Raw genomic sequence first — 18228 nt, 5'->3', positions numbered from 1 at the left:
TTATAGATTTCATATATACATTGCTAAATTGTGACAGGCTAGAGTGTTCATAAATCAATAAAACTTATTTTATAAATTGGAATTGTTTGAATCATTTTGGATTAGGTATACGCTTACGTATAAACGAAATCGGTTTTTCTAGTTACCATTTTCTCCTGTTTAGAATGAAATGAATATCTAGAAAAGAAAAAAAAGTATAAATTCCTATAAATAATATAAACATATGCAAATCATTAAACTTGCATTTAAAAAATCTTTAATTATACATTATATTTATTTTCACTTGTTGACCCATTTGAATTTTTTAATTTTAGTTAATTAATTTTTTAATTGAAATTTTTAGAAATTTTCAAGATAAAAATTATGTGGTATCTAGTATTAATACATGAGAGCGGGGTAAGGCATGCTACTACTAACTCCAAGGACCCAAGTTCGAATCTCACTGTGGCAGGTAATCATTTATTAAGCTACTTTAGCCATGTGTCAACCCTGTGGGTTCAGGGGCCCTCCGTGTCCACTCAGCCTCACAAAGTGGGAAAAATTCGAGCGTGATTCTGACCAAATCACTTCCTTAAACAATCGTTGGTCTATGTGCAATACTTCCTAACAATTACCCCTTGCACCCCTGATCCTTCATTGGTTGTAGTTATACAGATTTATTTTTACAGAATTTATACACAACATATATGACTTATTTTTGCTTTCTCCGATACCGACAAAATTAACAATAATATTTTTAAACTACTTAATCGACGCATCATTATAATAACATATCGCTACTTTTCTTAGTGATAAATCTAAAAAAAAAATTATTTGTAATTGATTAATTAAAAAAAAAGAAATTTATTTTGTTATCAAAAATAACTACCAGTATCAGAAAAAGCAACGATATCGTCACAACAATAGTTTTGTTACTGACTTCAATAATCTTTTAATAAATTTCTTGAATGATGCATGTGATTTTTTTTAATTTCTTATGAAATTGTTTAATGAGATCAAGATTTTTTTTGTTTGCCAGGTATCTTAATTCAAGATATTACATATTGAATATACATATACATATTGAAGTAAAATATTATCTGTGGAAATTAATGTGAATAATTTGTCTCATTCAACAAATTAAGTAAGATTCGCAATCCTTAATACAGCCGGTATTCACAAGTACAACTATAATTAGTAGAAGCTTCAGATCTGTTTTTTTTATTGTAGTACTTATAAACACCCTCGGGGTTTTCTGTGAGCTTGTTGTGTATTAGTCATTTGTCTCGAGATTTATGAACTATATCAGTTCTATATTTAGAGGAGGCACTATTCTCGTGGGACAACGAATAGAATGAAAAATGTGACTCACAATATCACACACTCGCATTACCGGTTTCAATTCCAAACCAGTCCGAGAACTTGAAAGATTATTCAGACAGGGCATTGAAATATATGGAGTAGATGCCCTTTTATTTATTTTTTTGGACTAAAATATTAAAATGATGTTAATATTAATAATTCTATTAGGTTTTTAGTATAGTAATTTATATTGTATATCACATTATTCCATAACAACACATAATTTAGTCCTACCTTTGTTTGAGAATTTACTTTTAACTTTTCAGATTTCTAATAGGTCTTTATAAAAAAGCCCAAGAGATTTGTCACACTTTTACGAAATACATTTATTTTTTCAGCGCAAAAGTTAGAAAAAACTAATAATTTTGATGAATGTATTTAAAAAATAAATTATTCGTGATAAAAATAACTGTTAAAATTATTAGAAAAGTCAACTTTGATTTTTATTTTATTTTTTTCATATTTCGTGTTTCGTTTTCGTGTTGAAGTATTACTTCATACATATATAATAGAAGACATGTATTGTGTATACTTTACTTCGTCTTTTCCCTTTGATTGCCTTGTTGCATTATAATATAATTATTATATTATATTATAAGGTGTTGGTGATGTAAGTGCAGTTAAGTTAGTGCAGTCAAGTGCAGCCTATGGCAAACGCCTTGGAATTATTGGAACTATTTTTATGAAATTATTTTAAAATCAATATTTTATTTATGGTTTTAGATTTGCAACTCATTAACTAAATAATAATAACTTATTATAATTTTTCACTCCAAAAAAAGAGTTATCTTATATTAGGTCTAAATCTTATATTGGAATATATAATTTTATATGCGGCCCCACAGTTATGCATTTTCAACGTACCCCGCAAGGGTTATCATCCCCTATTATAAAATCTCTGAAGTTGACCATCGATATAAATTGTATAGCCAGTTAAAATGACTTTGACCCGAACATTTCCAAAATATTCAGCTGTAGAGCAAGCATAGGAAAAGGAAATTGAAATTTATTTTACATTAAATTATTTGAATGCACTTGATCGATATCTCGAAAATTACGCATACTGTTAGTGATTTCTAATTTTCTGTTTAGTAAAAAAACTGTAGTATTGTCGTGTCAAAAAATTTTAATCTTATAGCTAAGTGATATATATAAAATCTAAATTACTTGTTCCGAAAAGAAATAAACAATTCTTAGTATTCCTAATGGAGGAATAAAATCCACCCTTGCATTTAGAATAAAAGATAAAAGTGAAAAAAATCTAAATATACCTAAACCATAGTAATTATTTTTGCATTTTCCTCCTGATAATCGATAGTTATATATTATAGACCTCAGGTGACTGATTCTAAGTTTAAACAAATACACTAGATATTATTAACTAATTTTATAAATTAAAACAAATTACTTTATATTTACTAATTTATATTGATTTAATGGTATTGGTATTGGTTACTGTTGGTGGGAAACAGTGTAGCAAGTGGGCCTAGTGATATTTTTTCCAACCCTGGCGGCTACCTTGGAATTTCCGCCGCGTGCTAACCAAGGTGGGAGTTTCAGGACTAATTTCTCGGGAGAAATAAATATTAACTGCTCCAGGCAAGAATGGAACCCACAACGTTCCGGGTGCTCTGGGACTTAAGCCTTAACCCGCACGGCTATCACTTCCTTTTATATTGATTTAAGTATCAATACTGTCACCACAACCGTCATACTGTCACCTCCTTTCACCTGTCGTTTTCCAAAATTGTCTCGTACTTTACTGAAAGATTGAGGTAATCTTTACTACTCCGTTCATATCGGTTGTTTTAGCATGATATTCAAAGCTGAATCCTTTCTCGCTATCAACGATATATGAATGAAGTGCTCCTTCAACCTAATGCCAGGCACTCCTTCACTTTTGAATCGCTGGTTTCATTGTAATGCACTGTATAAAATAATAATAAATGAAACATAATTAACTGAAACGAAAATCTATTGCATAAATTACTGTTGAAATAGGGGGTGGCCGATTAAACCTCTCTCTCTCAATATTTATTTATCTTCTGTCTTATTTTAGGTCATTATTAAAATTGTCATGCTTTAATAATTTATTTTCCTTAGGTACATCCATCAAACCATCAACTACATTTGAATGAGACTTATCACAGTACCTGACCTATCGTAACTTCATCCTTAATTTTAAACATATACACATTAGAATAAGCTAAAAAATATAGAGCTGATTCTAAAAATCTATTTTAATATCCTACTCTGCATGTGCGGTATCTTAGTGATTCATAAGACCATATAGTTGTCAGATTTTTGTTATATACGTCTTTTCAGTTTACTAGATGTCTTAGACATTTCTTAATAGTGTTTAACTTTTCTTCAGTACTTGCATCTCCCATTAATTACATCATTTAAAGTTATTGGAAAATTCTCTTTAAATCAAATTGGGCTGGTATTATACTATATTATAGTATAACTTTAGTCTTCCTCATCACTTTCTATCACCCTGCTTAGATTAGTAACGCTTATAATCGATTTTGTTTCCTCTTATTTGCACTTACATATTTTTTCAATATATCTTTGCTCCTTATGTCAGTTTAAAGAAATAAACCATAGTGAGTTATAAAATTTAGTTTTATATTGCACATTTACGATTCTATTTATGGATGCAATTTGAGAAAAAAATCAGAAAATTAAATAAAAAAAAAAAAAAAATTGTGTGGTTTATTTTGAACGTTTCATTATTTTTAACTCATATTATTTGAATTTGATTGAATTATTTATAGTAGTTGTTTTATAATTTGAAAATGTTGGGCCTTGTCAACTCATTGGAAAACTATCCGATTTTATATTAGTTACATGGTAGTATATTTATATAATTTTAATGTATAATAATTTTCAAATAAATATCAGAATAAAATATATTTGTTTCTCTGTTAGTGTATTAAATAATTCGAAAAATACTTATCAAGATTTTTTGATTTCATTTTTGGTTTCTTGTTTGAAAAAATAAGAAAATGTAAATTTTGAAAACACTATTCTTATGTGCTCTGTTCCTTGAAATTTTCTAGGGTTACTTGAAATGACCATATTTTAGGATCACATTTATTTATATCAATCTTTTAATATAATATAATTAGATTTATTAAATTTTGGCTCTCGTTTTATTAAATTTATGTGAAACAACTGTCTAATGGCTTGCTAAAACATAAAAAAAGATTAATCTATGTTTCATTTTCTGAATATTTATAAATACATACATACATATATATATATATATATATTAATTATAAAATTAATTAAAGCATTATTATCAAAAAGACATTTCATCAAGAAATCCGTACTTCATTCTGACTATTTAATAATCAGTAAATAATGTTATCAACTATGTTGTTTTTCTTATGCTATGAAAGGATAGTAGAATTTTTAATTAATAAAATACTTTTTTATTGTTTTTTTATAATTTATTATTTTAAAAAAAGTATAAAACGACTATATACACGCTTTAAATTATAAATTAGTAATGACTGAGGTAAGATGATGAAGAGGAAGCTGACCCACCGCTGTAGCCAGAGTAACCTGAAGAACCAGAATATCCACCGGAAGATCCAGAGTATCCTCCAGACGAACCCGAGTATCCTCCAGAAGAATGTCCGTAGTAAGCTTCAGAGGAGTGTCCGTAGTTTTGTGGGTGGACAGCGTGTCCTTTCCTCTCTACGACGGCGTTGAAACCGTTCTTCTTGTCAGCGGTGTAGTGGACAATCCTCTCGGTACCGTCCGGTTCGTAGAGGGAGTAGTAGCCCTTGACGACGTCTCCTTCCCTGGTTTCTTCTTGCTTCTTGATGTCGTGGGTATGTGGGTCATGTACGCTGTAGTCAAACTTGTAGTGTGGTGGGGCCTAAGGAAATCTCGAATTTAGAATCATCACTACACAAAATTAAAAAAAAAAAAACTAATTGTTTCAAACTCACATAGTAGTCAACGTAATGTTCTTCCTGGTGTCCGTAGTTGTGACCGTACTGGGCCAGAGCTACTCCCACTAAACAGGCGAAGAGAACTACCTACGATAGAAATATTTTCTGTAAGTTTATAGATATTTACGGTGATGCATCATATGTGGGGCATACATAGAAAAGCTTGTACCTTGTACATGTTGCTTAGTTGACGGGACTGCTTCAACTTGCCTCTTCCCTTCTCTTCTCTCCTTATATACTCAGCGAGCATCGTTTCTTCATAACTCGTCCCACCACTTCATCTTAAAGTAGTTGATATAGAAATGTATTAAGTTTCCCTCCTAAAGTATCCTTTACCAAATTATCTTATTTGCTTTATCTCATTCAAGTGTGCATTTAATTTTGATGTGATACAAAAAAAAAAAGTAAAACTGACACCATATTTTAAATTGTGTTCAAATTATTTGCATTAATTTTATGAGTACAGGGCGAGATGTGCCCCCACCAAGGTTGCAGGTACAACGAGGACGCAAAATGAACCATGAAACCATTTTCATTTTTATAATTAACCCTTTTAAAAATTGAGCTTTTCTTTGATAATATTATTGTTAATATATAAAGACAATAAGTAATTTTACAGAAATCCTAAAAAAGTGTTAAGACCCCACGATGTCAGAGGGTGCAGATTTTTCAAACTCGCCTAGAGAGCAAAAAGGCTTTGCTACGGCTAGGGAAGAGACAAAGTCACACAGACAGGGTGGTATGAGTAGATTAATCTTTTTATTGCAAAAAATATGATCATAGTAAAATAGTCTCAACTTCACATGCCAATTGAATATTGACATGAGGTTTGATTTAAAGTGACCGAAATGTCTAATTTTATTTTGGTATTGATGTAAACCATTAAAAATGAGATTAAATTAAATAGGATTTTTTGTAATTATACAATTTTTTGAGGTTGATAAATACTCAGGAGGTAAAAAAACGGCACACTATAGAAGTACCAACTTGTTTCTTTTTTTTATTTTTAGAATTTATCCCTTTATGGACTTGGAACTGTAAATTGTTTAAAATGATAATTAAACCACTCTCATTTTAATACATCATTTATCGCTAATAGAAGTTGTAGATGTATTACAGATTATTTGGGGCTAACATCAGTAAAGGCACATACGCTGATAATATATTTTGGTGGTATTATGTTGCAAAAAATAATGTTTGAATGCCATATTTTCAGTTAATAGGAAAAATCAAAACATTTTTTAAGGTAATTATGGACCATAAATGTAGTATCTATTTATATTTAGCTTAATATATGATAAAGTAAGGTGTTTTATGATAAAAAAAACAAGATAAGGGCAAGATACAAAGCTATTTCATATAATCCACGTCACTTTCCTATATATATCAACTTTATTATATTTCTAAAAGTGAATTCATACAAGTGATTTGAGTCAAAATATGTGTAATAAATATTTTTCCTAGTTACGCTTGTTCCTTATGTCCCTACCTCTTCATCCTGTGTGACAGTTCTATTGCTATTTATATCATCCATTATTTGTAAATGTTTTACATATTTTTTTAAAATAATTAAAAGCTAAATGAATAAAACTTTTTAAAATGTATTGTTATTTATTTTTATTTATTATGGAAATCAATTTCTCAAGACATGAAAACTTACTCGAATTTATATATATATATATATATATATTTTTTTTTTTTGAAAGACCAATTTTGGAAACCCAAGTGAAAGGAAGAAAATATTGTCTGGTCTACTGTCTACCTCTCGTTAGTGTGGGTGGTGCCTACTTCATAATCTAAATAGTGTAGCTGATCTTACTAGTTTCTAGAAAGTGCCTGATATTCTAAACATATTTAAATAGGTATTGTTATTTACTAGATTTAATCTAACTATTTTTAGTTTATATAGAAACCTATTCTTTATTATTTTATTTATTTATTGAAATTTACCAATGTGCAAAATTTATTTGTAAATTTTAAACAAAAAAATCGGTATTGAAATCGTTTCTGCTCTATGAAACTCTTTAAACTGAAGTTGGTGGTAAAACTTTCATATCTGATATTAGTTTCAACTAAAGGAGAAAAAAGTTAAATTTTATATAAGGAGAAGTTTAATGATTAATTGTCTTGCCATTTTTTGTTTATTATTATTTCTTTCAAAATAATGATGAATTACAATGCATTACTCGTAATAATTAATTAAAGTCCCAAAATGTTTTTATGACAGTTATTTGTTTTGTTTTTTAACTGAAGACTAAATGTTTGTATTCCAAAATATTGATTTTTTTCCCCGATTAAGGACAGTAGCAATAATGATTAAGGAATCAATTCACAATATTTTTACAGAAATTATAAATAAATAACCCAAATGAGATAAAAATTAACAAACGGAACAAATAAAGATAACTAGAGTCGAATAAAGTCTGATAAAGAACTTAAATACTGGAACTATTATTTACATACAAATGTGAACAAATTTGTATTTTTACTTGTTGTTGGAATAAACAAGACTACAGAAAATGTCTTGGTCAAACGTACCATTCTAGGCTGGGTGAAAACGTTTTGAATGCAGAAACACTGAGTAGAAAATGGAACCAACTCGAGGCCATTTGTAACTTTAGCAGAGTAGTTGATTTTATATAGTGGTGGAATGAAATCTTCAAACTGTCACTCTGGTTAGAATTTTTTTTGTTATAATGAATTAGAAGTCTGGTCCTTTCCGACATGGTGGGGACCTCGGTCCACCACGGAAATAAAAGTCGACACCCCACAACTGATCCGAACCGGTGCCGCTGCAGTCACAAGGCAGCCGCTTAACTTCCTCAACTACAAACGGCCCTAAATAGGTTGGTTACCTGTGAAAATATCTCTCTGTATGTCGGAAATGACCTGTTCAGGGATAAAAAAAATCTACCCATTGTCAGTACTCGAATATTTTTTTTACTTAAGACCTCGAAAGGTTTCATGCAGTTGGAAGGTTTGGAAAAAGGATTATAGTGCAATTTTTCCATAAGAGTGGAAATAGCTTATTATTGCTGGTATATATATGGTATTTGACATCTTTGATTAGAAGTCTGAAAGGTATAACTTTCTTTGGGGATTTACAGGAAATTAGTTTTGGGAAAATATATTCTGCATTAGAGGTTTCTACTGATTTGGGTTTAAGATTTGTGGGATAGGTTTTTCTACCATTTTATGAAATCATTGGTTTCTTTTCATCAATCCAAAAATTTTAGAACCAATTATAATTTTTTTTACATCTTCTCAATATATATTTGAAATTATTTTATACGTTGCCATAATGTAGAATCAGTAAATAATAGAGAGATGAATGATAATATACGATAATTCCAACTCTTAATACTATTAAATAGTGAGCAGTTTACTGTTGTAAAAAATTTACTGTTTAATTTTAATCCTAATTTAATTAACTTATTTTATAGTACTGTTTCTTAGCTTATATAACTTCTTTTAAAATGCACTTAAAGCTACGGACTCTGTAGTTCGTCGTATACCAGTAATCGATTCTAGAACTAATTTATATTAATTAATAGTTAACATGAAAAACGAAATCATAAGCTAAAAGGAGTTATTTGCCAACCGATATATCCCGTGGAAATATAATTCATTTACGAATGTTCGAGATAAGTCTAGAATATTCATCTGACCATGCACTAATGTTTCCAAATTCACATTCTACTGTGGCAAAACGAGTTCTCCGAATCTCGTTCACCAGTTTTTTCCCCTCTTTCTTAAAGCGGTCTAATGGTGGTAATGTATCCTGCGGTCTGAGCAGTGTTGTATGGAACTGGTTGGCGTTACTAGGTCGACCACTTACGGCATGAATTATGATCTCGTTTAATATCTTTTTAGGTTCGTTAGTTTGTTTTGATTGATAGAGTTATGGTTTCATTAGGATGGGGTATAAACTATCTAACTAAGATTAGGCTAGTGATATTTAATATAATTTTAATAAAATTAATATATATTAATAATTACCTAATGTTCCCATATATATTCCTTATATATATTCCGAAACTACGGACAAATTTGCAAATCTTGAAATGTGATTTCCAAACACTGCTGTTAACATCTTTTTATTCAATTAGCAGTTTTGTTCCTATGTAGAGTATCTTAAAAAAAATAAAATAAAATAAAAAGTTTTTTAAATTAATATGTTTGACATTTGGAGACTTGAAGTGAAAATTATTTAATTTGAGTCGATATTTCGATTTAAAATTCAGGCCTTCATCAAAGATAAAAACGAGATGAAAAATATTGTGAACTAAATAGTATAACAAGAAGATAAGAAATAATACTATAAAAAGGTAATTTATAATATTGAACGAGTAAGAATTTACACAAATATTGATAATATAATAAAATTTAAAACAAAAAATATTATAGATTAAACATTACTCTCTGTCCGTCCGTTGTTCCGAAACGGGTGAAACTAGCGAATGCCACTTTGTGAAAATATAACAAACAAAAAAGAAATAAAAACAATTAAAATCGAAAATATACAGTGCATTCCTTTATTTACTTTGCACTATATTTTCTTCTCTTTCTACATATTTACGAGAGAAAAACCTTCAGGCTTTCATCAAAGCAAAAAAAGATGAAAAAGACTGTGAACTAAATAGTATTGCTAGAATTTGAGAAGATTAAAAATAATACTAGAAAAAGGTAATTCATAATATTGAACGAGTAAGAATTTACACAAAAATATAACAAATGTTGAAAGCTTAAGAAAATGGAAAACAAAAAATATTAAAGATTAAACAGAGCTCTTTGTCAGTAGTTCCCACAAAAAATCGTCAAACCCAGATTTAGATAGGTTTTTTAATAATTTTCTTTATAGGGAATAAATAAGTTAACCTTGAATGCAGAAAAAATATATAAGAAAGTTGGATTTTGGTAGTGTTATAAAAATATAAAACAGTTTTAAAAATTGTTCTGTTAAAATTAATCACAATACATGTCATTGTGCGTATTATTTTCCCACAGTTTAGTGTAGGTTTTCGATAGTGTGCTATCACCTAATCATTGAAATAATCAAAATATGTTTTTAGAAAACTTACTTGTGAATCTAATAAACAGAAAGTATATTGTAAATAAAACGTCAGTACAATAAAATATCAATAAACTTTAACTGTTAATAAATTAAAGAAAAGCTGTGAAGTACGGGGAGCAGTATCCTTTACGAAAGGGAAAAAAAATACGATTATTCCAAAATAAGATCTAAGAATCTCAGTGAATGCACCTTGATTAGTAAGAAATAGCCAATTGCGTCAGGAACTACAATTGGAATCAATAGACTACATAAAAAAACGGTTCATGAATTCCACTCCCAGTTAGGGGCAGTAACTTACAACTAGGGAATTTCCTCATCCCTATGACTGAAGGACATCCTCTCATAAGTCCAATATTTATGTTAAATTATAATTAAATTCCCTTTGTCTTTTTCCCAAATATATTTCCCCATTAGAAGTTTTTTTTTAATCTACGAATGTCACTGATTTTGTTGTTATTTTTCTTTTCTTTTTTTCCCACTTCTTAATAATTATTATTTTCATCATTTGATTTCATTTTATTATATATATTATAATTCCTCGATTTTATTCAGAATTGTTCAATATTTATAGCGTTGTAAATAGTTAAAGGTGTCTTTTGTTTAAAAAAAAAAAAAAAAAAAAAAAAAAAAAAAAAAATGAAACTGCTATAATAACCATGTAAGTAAGGCCCACGAGGCCGTTCTGCTATTGCATACAATAATTGAATTGAAATTTAGAAAAAAAAATAAATAAGAGCACATGAGAATCGTCTACTAATTTTTGTTAAGTGAAAATGTTTGTTGAAAAAGCCGTAAATTAAGAAATATTGAAATTAAAATTATAAAAGTGTCGATTTAACTATTTAAAAGTTTTGGAAGTGTTTTAGCTATTTTTTATTAATCTTTTATAGTAGATTTTATTACAATTTTTATCAACATTAAACATGCTAAATTATTCACACTAAATAAAAGGTCACATTATTTTCATTTCTGTAATTGCTAATTTATTTATTTTCGATGTATATTTATATATTGTTTTTTCTATTATTTCAAAAACATTTTTCTGATGAACATTCGATAATACTAACGATAAAAATCATCTGTCAATATCAATATAAATATATCAAAGTTATTATTTTTTTACTAAAGGAATTTTACTTATTTACCTATATTTTATTTTCTCATTGCTTCCTCAATGCCAAAGTCAGGGAAGCTTTGTATTTAAACTGAAGATAAAAGAAACAATTGTTCGTCTTCAGAATAGAAAACATTGAATAGCATGATAAGTTCTGTACTTCGATAAACATATTGGTCCTGTGTATGTCAATCCGTCTGTAGTCAAATTTTTGTTTTGAGATGATCCATTGAACCATCAATTGATGAGAAAGGGATAGTGTGGGATGGTTGGTATCTAGCTGGTCCTACATCGATTTTATCTCTGGACAAATTTTAATCTATTTGGCGTATTCATATGTTCCAGCTATAGATTATTCGTGATAGTATTTTAAAAACTTGTTACAGGAGATATAGTTCACGAAATAATTGTTTTTTTTTTATGATAATAATTTATTATAAAAATATAAAAAAATATTTACACACATTTGACTTGCAAATTAGTAATGACCATAAGAAGAAGAAGAGGAGGCAAGGCCACCTTTGTAACCAGAGGAAGAGCCTGAGTATCCACCGGAAGATCCTGAGTATCCACCGGAAGAACCAGAGTATCCTCCAGAAGAATGTCCGTAGTAAGCTTCAGAGGAGTGTCCGTAGTTCTGTGGGTGGACAGCGTGTCCTTTCCTCTCTACGACGGCGTTGAAACCGTTCTTCTTGTCGGCGGTGTAGTGGACGATCCTCTCGGTACCATCAGGTTCGTAGAGAGAGTAGTAGCCCTTGACGACGTCTCCTTCCCTGGTCTCTTCTTGCTTCTTGATGTCGTGGGTGTGTGGGTCATTGACGCTGTAATCGAATTTGTAGTGTGGTGGTGCCTGAAATATTAAGATAGTATTAGATACCTTGATCTATGATAATGAATATGGTGTATTGTTTAATTATAATTTGTAAAAGAAATATAACTTACATAGTAGTCAACGTAGTGTTCCTCCTTATGGCCGTAGTCGTTACCGTACTGGGCCACGGCTACTCCCATCAAACAGGCGAAAAGAGCTACCTGCAATAAAAATATAGTTGGTTAGTAATTAGTTATATATAGTGAGATATCCATATATTGTACACGTGTATGCTCGCACCTTGTACATGTTGATTGGTTGAGTGGACTGCTTCGACTTGCCTCTTCCCTTCTCCTCTTGCCTTATATACCAGGCGAGCATCGTTTCTTCACACCCAGTCCCACCCTCGGTTTCTTCTACACTGAGCTCTTCAAACCTGTTTTTTTAATCGATAATTTTATTAAAAATTTGGTTTATGCAAGTTATAACCTATTTTAATTTTTTTTTTTGGAAATACATTCGCCAATTGGTTGAAATCATGTGTATGAAATAGTCATTTCTGTTCTTATTTGTACTTTTGAATTTTAAATAATTTTTACGAACCCGATATTATTCCTTCCCTAACCACCCAAACCCACTCGTTTCTAACCTTGCTTCCTCTTCCATTCTTGGTAATTCTCCAAGGCGCCTGAAAAGAAGATGGCCTCGTGACCTTATATTGTAAACTGTTTTAGAGTTCTACTACTGGGTAGTTTGTCTACATCCTGTATCATCTCATATGTCATTATGATCAAATTTACTGGTTGTATTTTTTTTATACAGTTGTAAATATCAACAAATAAATAAAATAAAATAAAAAAATAATAATTTTTAGTTTAAAGAAATTTAAATCAGATAAAAATTATTAATTTTTTAAAAATATTCATTGAGTGGTTTAAATCTAAACAAGGGGTTAAATTCAGAGTGGTATTATTGTTCTGAATTACTCTCAAAAGAGTCATTAGAGGAAAACGATATGAAATAAATATTTTAGAAATTTACTTTTAATTTTGATATATGTTAATTATAGGAGAAGTTTGTCGGGGGGTGCGGTCAGTAAAGAACAACATAATTAAACACAACCATTTTTATTTTTTTTATGCCACGTTTCGACCTGAGTTTTAGGTCTTCATCAGGGGTTATTGTGTAGAAGGTAGCTTCTACACCATAACCCCTGTTATTCTTTACTGACCGCACCCTCCGACAAACTTCTCTAATCATTAATCTACGGTCAACTATCTACACCTCATTAATATATGTTAATTTCTTCAAGCAAATCCATTTTATTATTTGAGAAATTGATGTTTTTGCTTGTATTATCGCGATAGATTCCAAGGTCTTAACTTTGTTTAGTAACCAATTGAATATTGACGTGTGGTATGATTAAAGAAGACTGTGAAGTCAAATTATCTAAATTTTATTTTTCCTTTATTTTAAACACCCGAAAATGACATATCATTTTGGATGGCAATAAATACAAATCTTGATAATTGTATGTATAATAATGCTTAAAACGTTGAAAATGATGCAATGGTTTATAATTTAAGTTAAACATTTATTATTATAGCAAATAAGAAAACAATGAGTAAGTGTTAAGTAATTGGGAATCATTATACTAAATTCAATAAGGAATATTAAAAGATTCTAGGATAGTAATGTCCGGCTCTGATGATCATCGTGACATATGACACAGAACATATCATGGACAGTAGACAGACCTTTTTGTTTTTATTCGATTTTTGTTTTATATGTGTCTTGAAATATAACACCTCAAACTCCGAGAATTTTTGTTTTTTTCTCTTGTTCAATTGTCGATTGTCGGATTTGTTATCGAAAATAAACAGAGACAACAAAAAAATGTCGGTCCACCCCAGGAACATCTCAGAGAAGATTTCAACATCCTTAGGAGCATCTCAGAGGAGATGTTAACATCTCCAAGTTCAAATTTAATCGTTTTTTTTTTTTAGCCTTACTTGAATAGCTTCTTCTTTTGAATATTCCTTTTGTTTGATATAATTTCTGTAGAAACGTCCTCCTAACATTTTCTTGTAGACGTGAGGCATTTCATTATATTACTGTCCGGTAAAAAGAATGACAACACGGTCAGTTTGGATCAACGAGTTTGTACTATATATACTCTGAAGGTAAAATCGTACAGAGCTTCTCCCTGTCCATAAAACGCGCATGTTTTAGTATTTAATTAATGTAAAATGATGGAATAACATTTTCTGCAATCTACAATAGATATATTCTTCGAAATAATGTTATTTACAATGGCTTAAAATATTCATAAGGATACTCCTCAACCAACAAGAACTAGGCAACAGAACTTTGAAAAATTCTGTCAAATGTGTTATTGTACGTAAGTTACGAAGAAAAAAAAAGCATACAAAGGTTCGGTTTTCCGAACATTCAAATAAATACGAAGAGCTGCAAATCTAGCTGTTGGTAACGCTTGGTCAATCTTTAAGCGACTTCGTGAAACATCCAACACTTGTCTGGCATCCTTTTTAATTCCACCAGGACGTTTCAAATTTGGACTTGAAAAATGACGTAGTGACATCGTTACCTCAACTATACTATAGACACCCCATTTTACGGTACATCAAAAATAAGAAATTTCAAATTTTAGACTTGATTTCTAGGGTATAATTCCTGCGTTTACGAAAATAATTCATAACGCCTAACGATTTTTCCGAATCCATTGTTACTATAGTACTGTTGGAAAACTGAATTTCCGTTCTTCCAACCCTAATAAGTAGCTTTGAGATTGTATACCTTTACTAAAAAGAAAAAGTAGTTTCAACTAAAGAAGAACTTCTGAAACCTTTCACTTTATATTTTCCTGTTCTAATTTTTTCTACAAAGGTCTGATTTGTTACCTTAATTTCAGTTTAGCTAAATCAACCTATTCTGAACTTCGGATAGGTTGTGTTAAAGTTATTTACTTAAGGTTCTTTGAGGTTGGAAAAAGCTAACATCAACTTCTCTTCTTCCTAAAAAATATTTTATCCCACTTAGGTTAGGTAAAATTATTTTAACACTAACCTTTTATTTTGAGAAATAACCGCTACGTGATTTACAAAAAATATATATAATTATTGTGTATACAATTTTCTTTTGCTTCATAATTTTTATCCTGGTTTTCTCAGGAATCTGCTTTATTTTATATACCGAAAATTTAAGAGGCAAGTTTAATAAAAACCGGTGAAAATTATTTTTAAAAAAATCACCAAAATATTGAGATTTTGAGGCTGTTATTTTATCTTTCAACAGTTTTGCACTTTATAATTGTATTTCTGGACTTAAATGAAAATTGATAAAAATGCAGATCACAACTTTAATCCCTTGATTAATGATTATATTTTAGATAGTTAGTGTCCCTAACAACAAAGAAAATAAGAGAAGAAATCTGAATAAACATTTTTTTTTTTTTTTTTTACGAAACGGTTAGTAAAATAATGCTTAATTTACTTTTTGGGTGCTATGCTGAGTTTTAATTTGCATACGACATTGTGTATTGATCACGTCAGAAATTCTGTATCTGCTTTGACACCGTAATGCTTGAAGTAAGAATCCTCAGTCCGTAAGTAAGTCATTTGTGCAAAGTGGGCACTTCGTAGCCTATTTCAAACAGCTAAGAGGACATGATTATCTCCAAGTGTATGAAGCGCGCCTTAAACTCAAGGCGTTTAAACCCTTGCTTTACTTTTGAGTGGCTGGTTGAGTGTTGTTAGTGGACTTTGTTGAAAATAAACTGTAAAGAAAATAAAGCTTAAATTAACATGAAGAGAATCTATAAGGTAATTTACAGAGGGTGTAGGGGTGGCCGAAAAGGCACTCGTCTTTACTCGCTCATTTTTCACTGAAGAAGAATGAAGAAAAAGAATTATTGCTTGCCCAGGAGGGAGGGCCCCTTTAGGTTTTCGGTTCACCCGAAATACCAAGCTTATATGAAATTGTCTCCAAGAATTACTATTCATTTTTTCACAGGCGTAGGGCCTTGAGAAACTTTTTTTTTTATATACATGATGAATTAATCATACTGCAACGTTTTTGTATTGTTCTACTTATCAGAAGCATTTCGATTATCATTTCCTTTGCTGCGACAGAGAAATTTTTTTACATTCAAATACATCTATAGAAAACATTTTGCTGTATTCAGCTCTTAAATGAACGCAAACAATAATTATTTTACTGTATTATTTTTTTTCATCAGTATATGTGATGAATAAAAATAGGGTGTGTTGGTTACTGCTTTCTTGGAAACCGTATATTTCGTGTACATGGTAAATTGAATAAGTGACGCAAGTACGCTACAAAGTTTCTTGACATGTTCGTACCACTGATCTTAATTTAGAAAACACATTGTTTTTTTTCCAATGTATAGTATATATGCTATTATTAACTTATAACAGGGAATACAGTTCACAAAATAATCATTTTATTTTATGAAAAAAAAATTTATTATAAAAGTATAAAAAAAATATTTACACACACTTGACTTGCAAATTAGTAGTGACCGTAAGAAGAAGAAGAGGAGGCAAGGCCACCTTTGTAACCAGAGGAAGAGCCTGAGTATCCACCGGAAGATCCTGAGTATCCACCGGAAGAACCAGAGTATCCTCCAGAAGAATGTCCGTAGTAAGCTTCAGAGGAGTGTCCGTAGTTCTGTGGGTGGACAGCGTGTCCTTTCCTCTCTACGACGGCGTTGAAACCGTTCTTCTTGTCGGCGGTGTAGTGGACGATTCTCTCGGTACCGTCGGGTTCGTAGAGGGAGTAGTAGCCCTTGACGACGTCTCCTTCCCTGGTCTCTTCCTGCTTCTTGATGTCGTAGGTGTGTGGGTCATTGACGCTGTAATCGAACTTGTAGTGAGGTGGAGCCTGAAATAATAACATAGTATTAGGTACTTTGATCCGTGATAATGAATATGGTGTATTGTTTAATTATAAGTTTTAAAGAAAATATTAATTACATAGTAGTCAACGTAGTGCTCCTCCTTATGGCCGTAGTCGTTACCGTACTGGGCCAGGGCTACTCCCATCAAACAGGCGAAAAGGGCTACCTGCAAATAAAATATAGTTCGTTAGTACTAAGTTATGTTTTGTGAGATATTGATGTATTGTACATGTGTATGCTGATACCTTGTACATGTTGATCGGTTGAGTGGACTGCTTCGACTTGCTTCTTCCCTTCTCCTCTTGCCTTATATACCAGGCGAGCATCGTTTCTTCACACCCTGTCCCACCCTCGGCTTCTTCTGAATTGAGATCTTTCAAACTTTATTTTTGTCAATGGATAAATTTTTAAAATTTATTTTTGTGCAAATCTGCTCTTTATAGCCACTTTTTGGCAGTTTACATGATTTCCTTTTAACGTATTTATAATGGTCTTACCTGGTTATAATATGGTCTCGAAAACATTTAATTTGATAGATATGATAAATTAATCATAGTGCAGTTTGCTATTGTTCTAGTGGTCATGATCACTCCGATTAGCATTGCCATTGCTGTTCGAGAGCAATTTTATTGCATTAGAATACACCTTCTGAAAATTGATTTCATTGTATTCAGGTCTTATATGAAAGATAATTAAATATTTTTTTCTTTTATATTTATATTTGATAGATGAAAACAAGCTGTGTAAATTTTTACTTTTTTGGAGAGCGGAGTCGATTGAGAGCGGATATTTGATAATCGATGGGTGTGGTCAGTAAGTGGTTATCGCCAGTACGCCACAGAGTTTACCTTATCTCAGTTATTTAACCTCATTAGTGTTAAATGATCAAACAAAACTACTAATTTTAATCAAAAATGTACATTGTTTATTACTGCTAACAATAAAGGATGGTTAACTATTTTAAATATCTATAAATAAATATTA

General features: G+C 30.5%; 4 protein-coding genes across 4 annotated transcripts in view; 1 reads left to right on the top strand and 3 right to left on the bottom strand.

Moving 5' to 3' along the window:
* Lmpt (Limpet) overlaps positions 1-18228 on the top strand; it is a gene marked incomplete at its 5' end in the record, with an annotated part of 767445 nt that overhangs the window by 117308 nt on the left and 631909 nt on the right.
* On the bottom strand, positions 4774-5556 carry LOC106683002 (adult-specific cuticular protein ACP-20-like). The gene is made up of 3 exons (XM_014424198.2): positions 5476-5556; positions 5304-5393; positions 4774-5230 (listed from the first exon to the last, which is right to left on the bottom strand). The coding sequence occupies exons 1-3, from the start codon at positions 5554-5556 to the stop codon at positions 4850-4852; spliced, it is 552 nt and encodes a 183-aa protein (XP_014279684.1). The 3' UTR covers positions 4774-4849.
* LOC106683001 (adult-specific cuticular protein ACP-20-like) lies at positions 11906-12745 on the bottom strand. The gene is made up of 3 exons (XM_014424197.2): positions 12606-12745; positions 12437-12526; positions 11906-12344 (listed from the first exon to the last, which is right to left on the bottom strand). Exons 1-3 carry the CDS (start codon positions 12684-12686, stop codon positions 11973-11975), a joined length of 543 nt encoding a protein of 180 aa, XP_014279683.2. The 5' UTR covers positions 12687-12745; the 3' UTR covers positions 11906-11972.
* Positions 16786-17570, bottom strand: LOC106682999 (adult-specific cuticular protein ACP-20-like). Its single transcript, XM_014424196.2, has 3 exons — positions 17490-17570; positions 17321-17410; positions 16786-17228 (listed from the first exon to the last, which is right to left on the bottom strand). Exons 1-3 carry the CDS (start codon positions 17568-17570, stop codon positions 16857-16859), a joined length of 543 nt encoding a protein of 180 aa, XP_014279682.1. The 3' UTR covers positions 16786-16856.

Source organism: Halyomorpha halys, unplaced genomic scaffold (genome assembly GCF_000696795.3).
Source record: "Halyomorpha halys isolate HHAL.00 unplaced genomic scaffold, Hhal_1.1 Scaffold458.1, whole genome shotgun sequence".
Classification (NCBI taxonomy): Eukaryota; Metazoa; Arthropoda; class Insecta; order Hemiptera; family Pentatomidae; genus Halyomorpha; species Halyomorpha halys.
The sequence above is the reverse complement of the archived record's forward strand: the minus strand, read 5'-3'. Positions and strand labels throughout refer to the sequence as shown.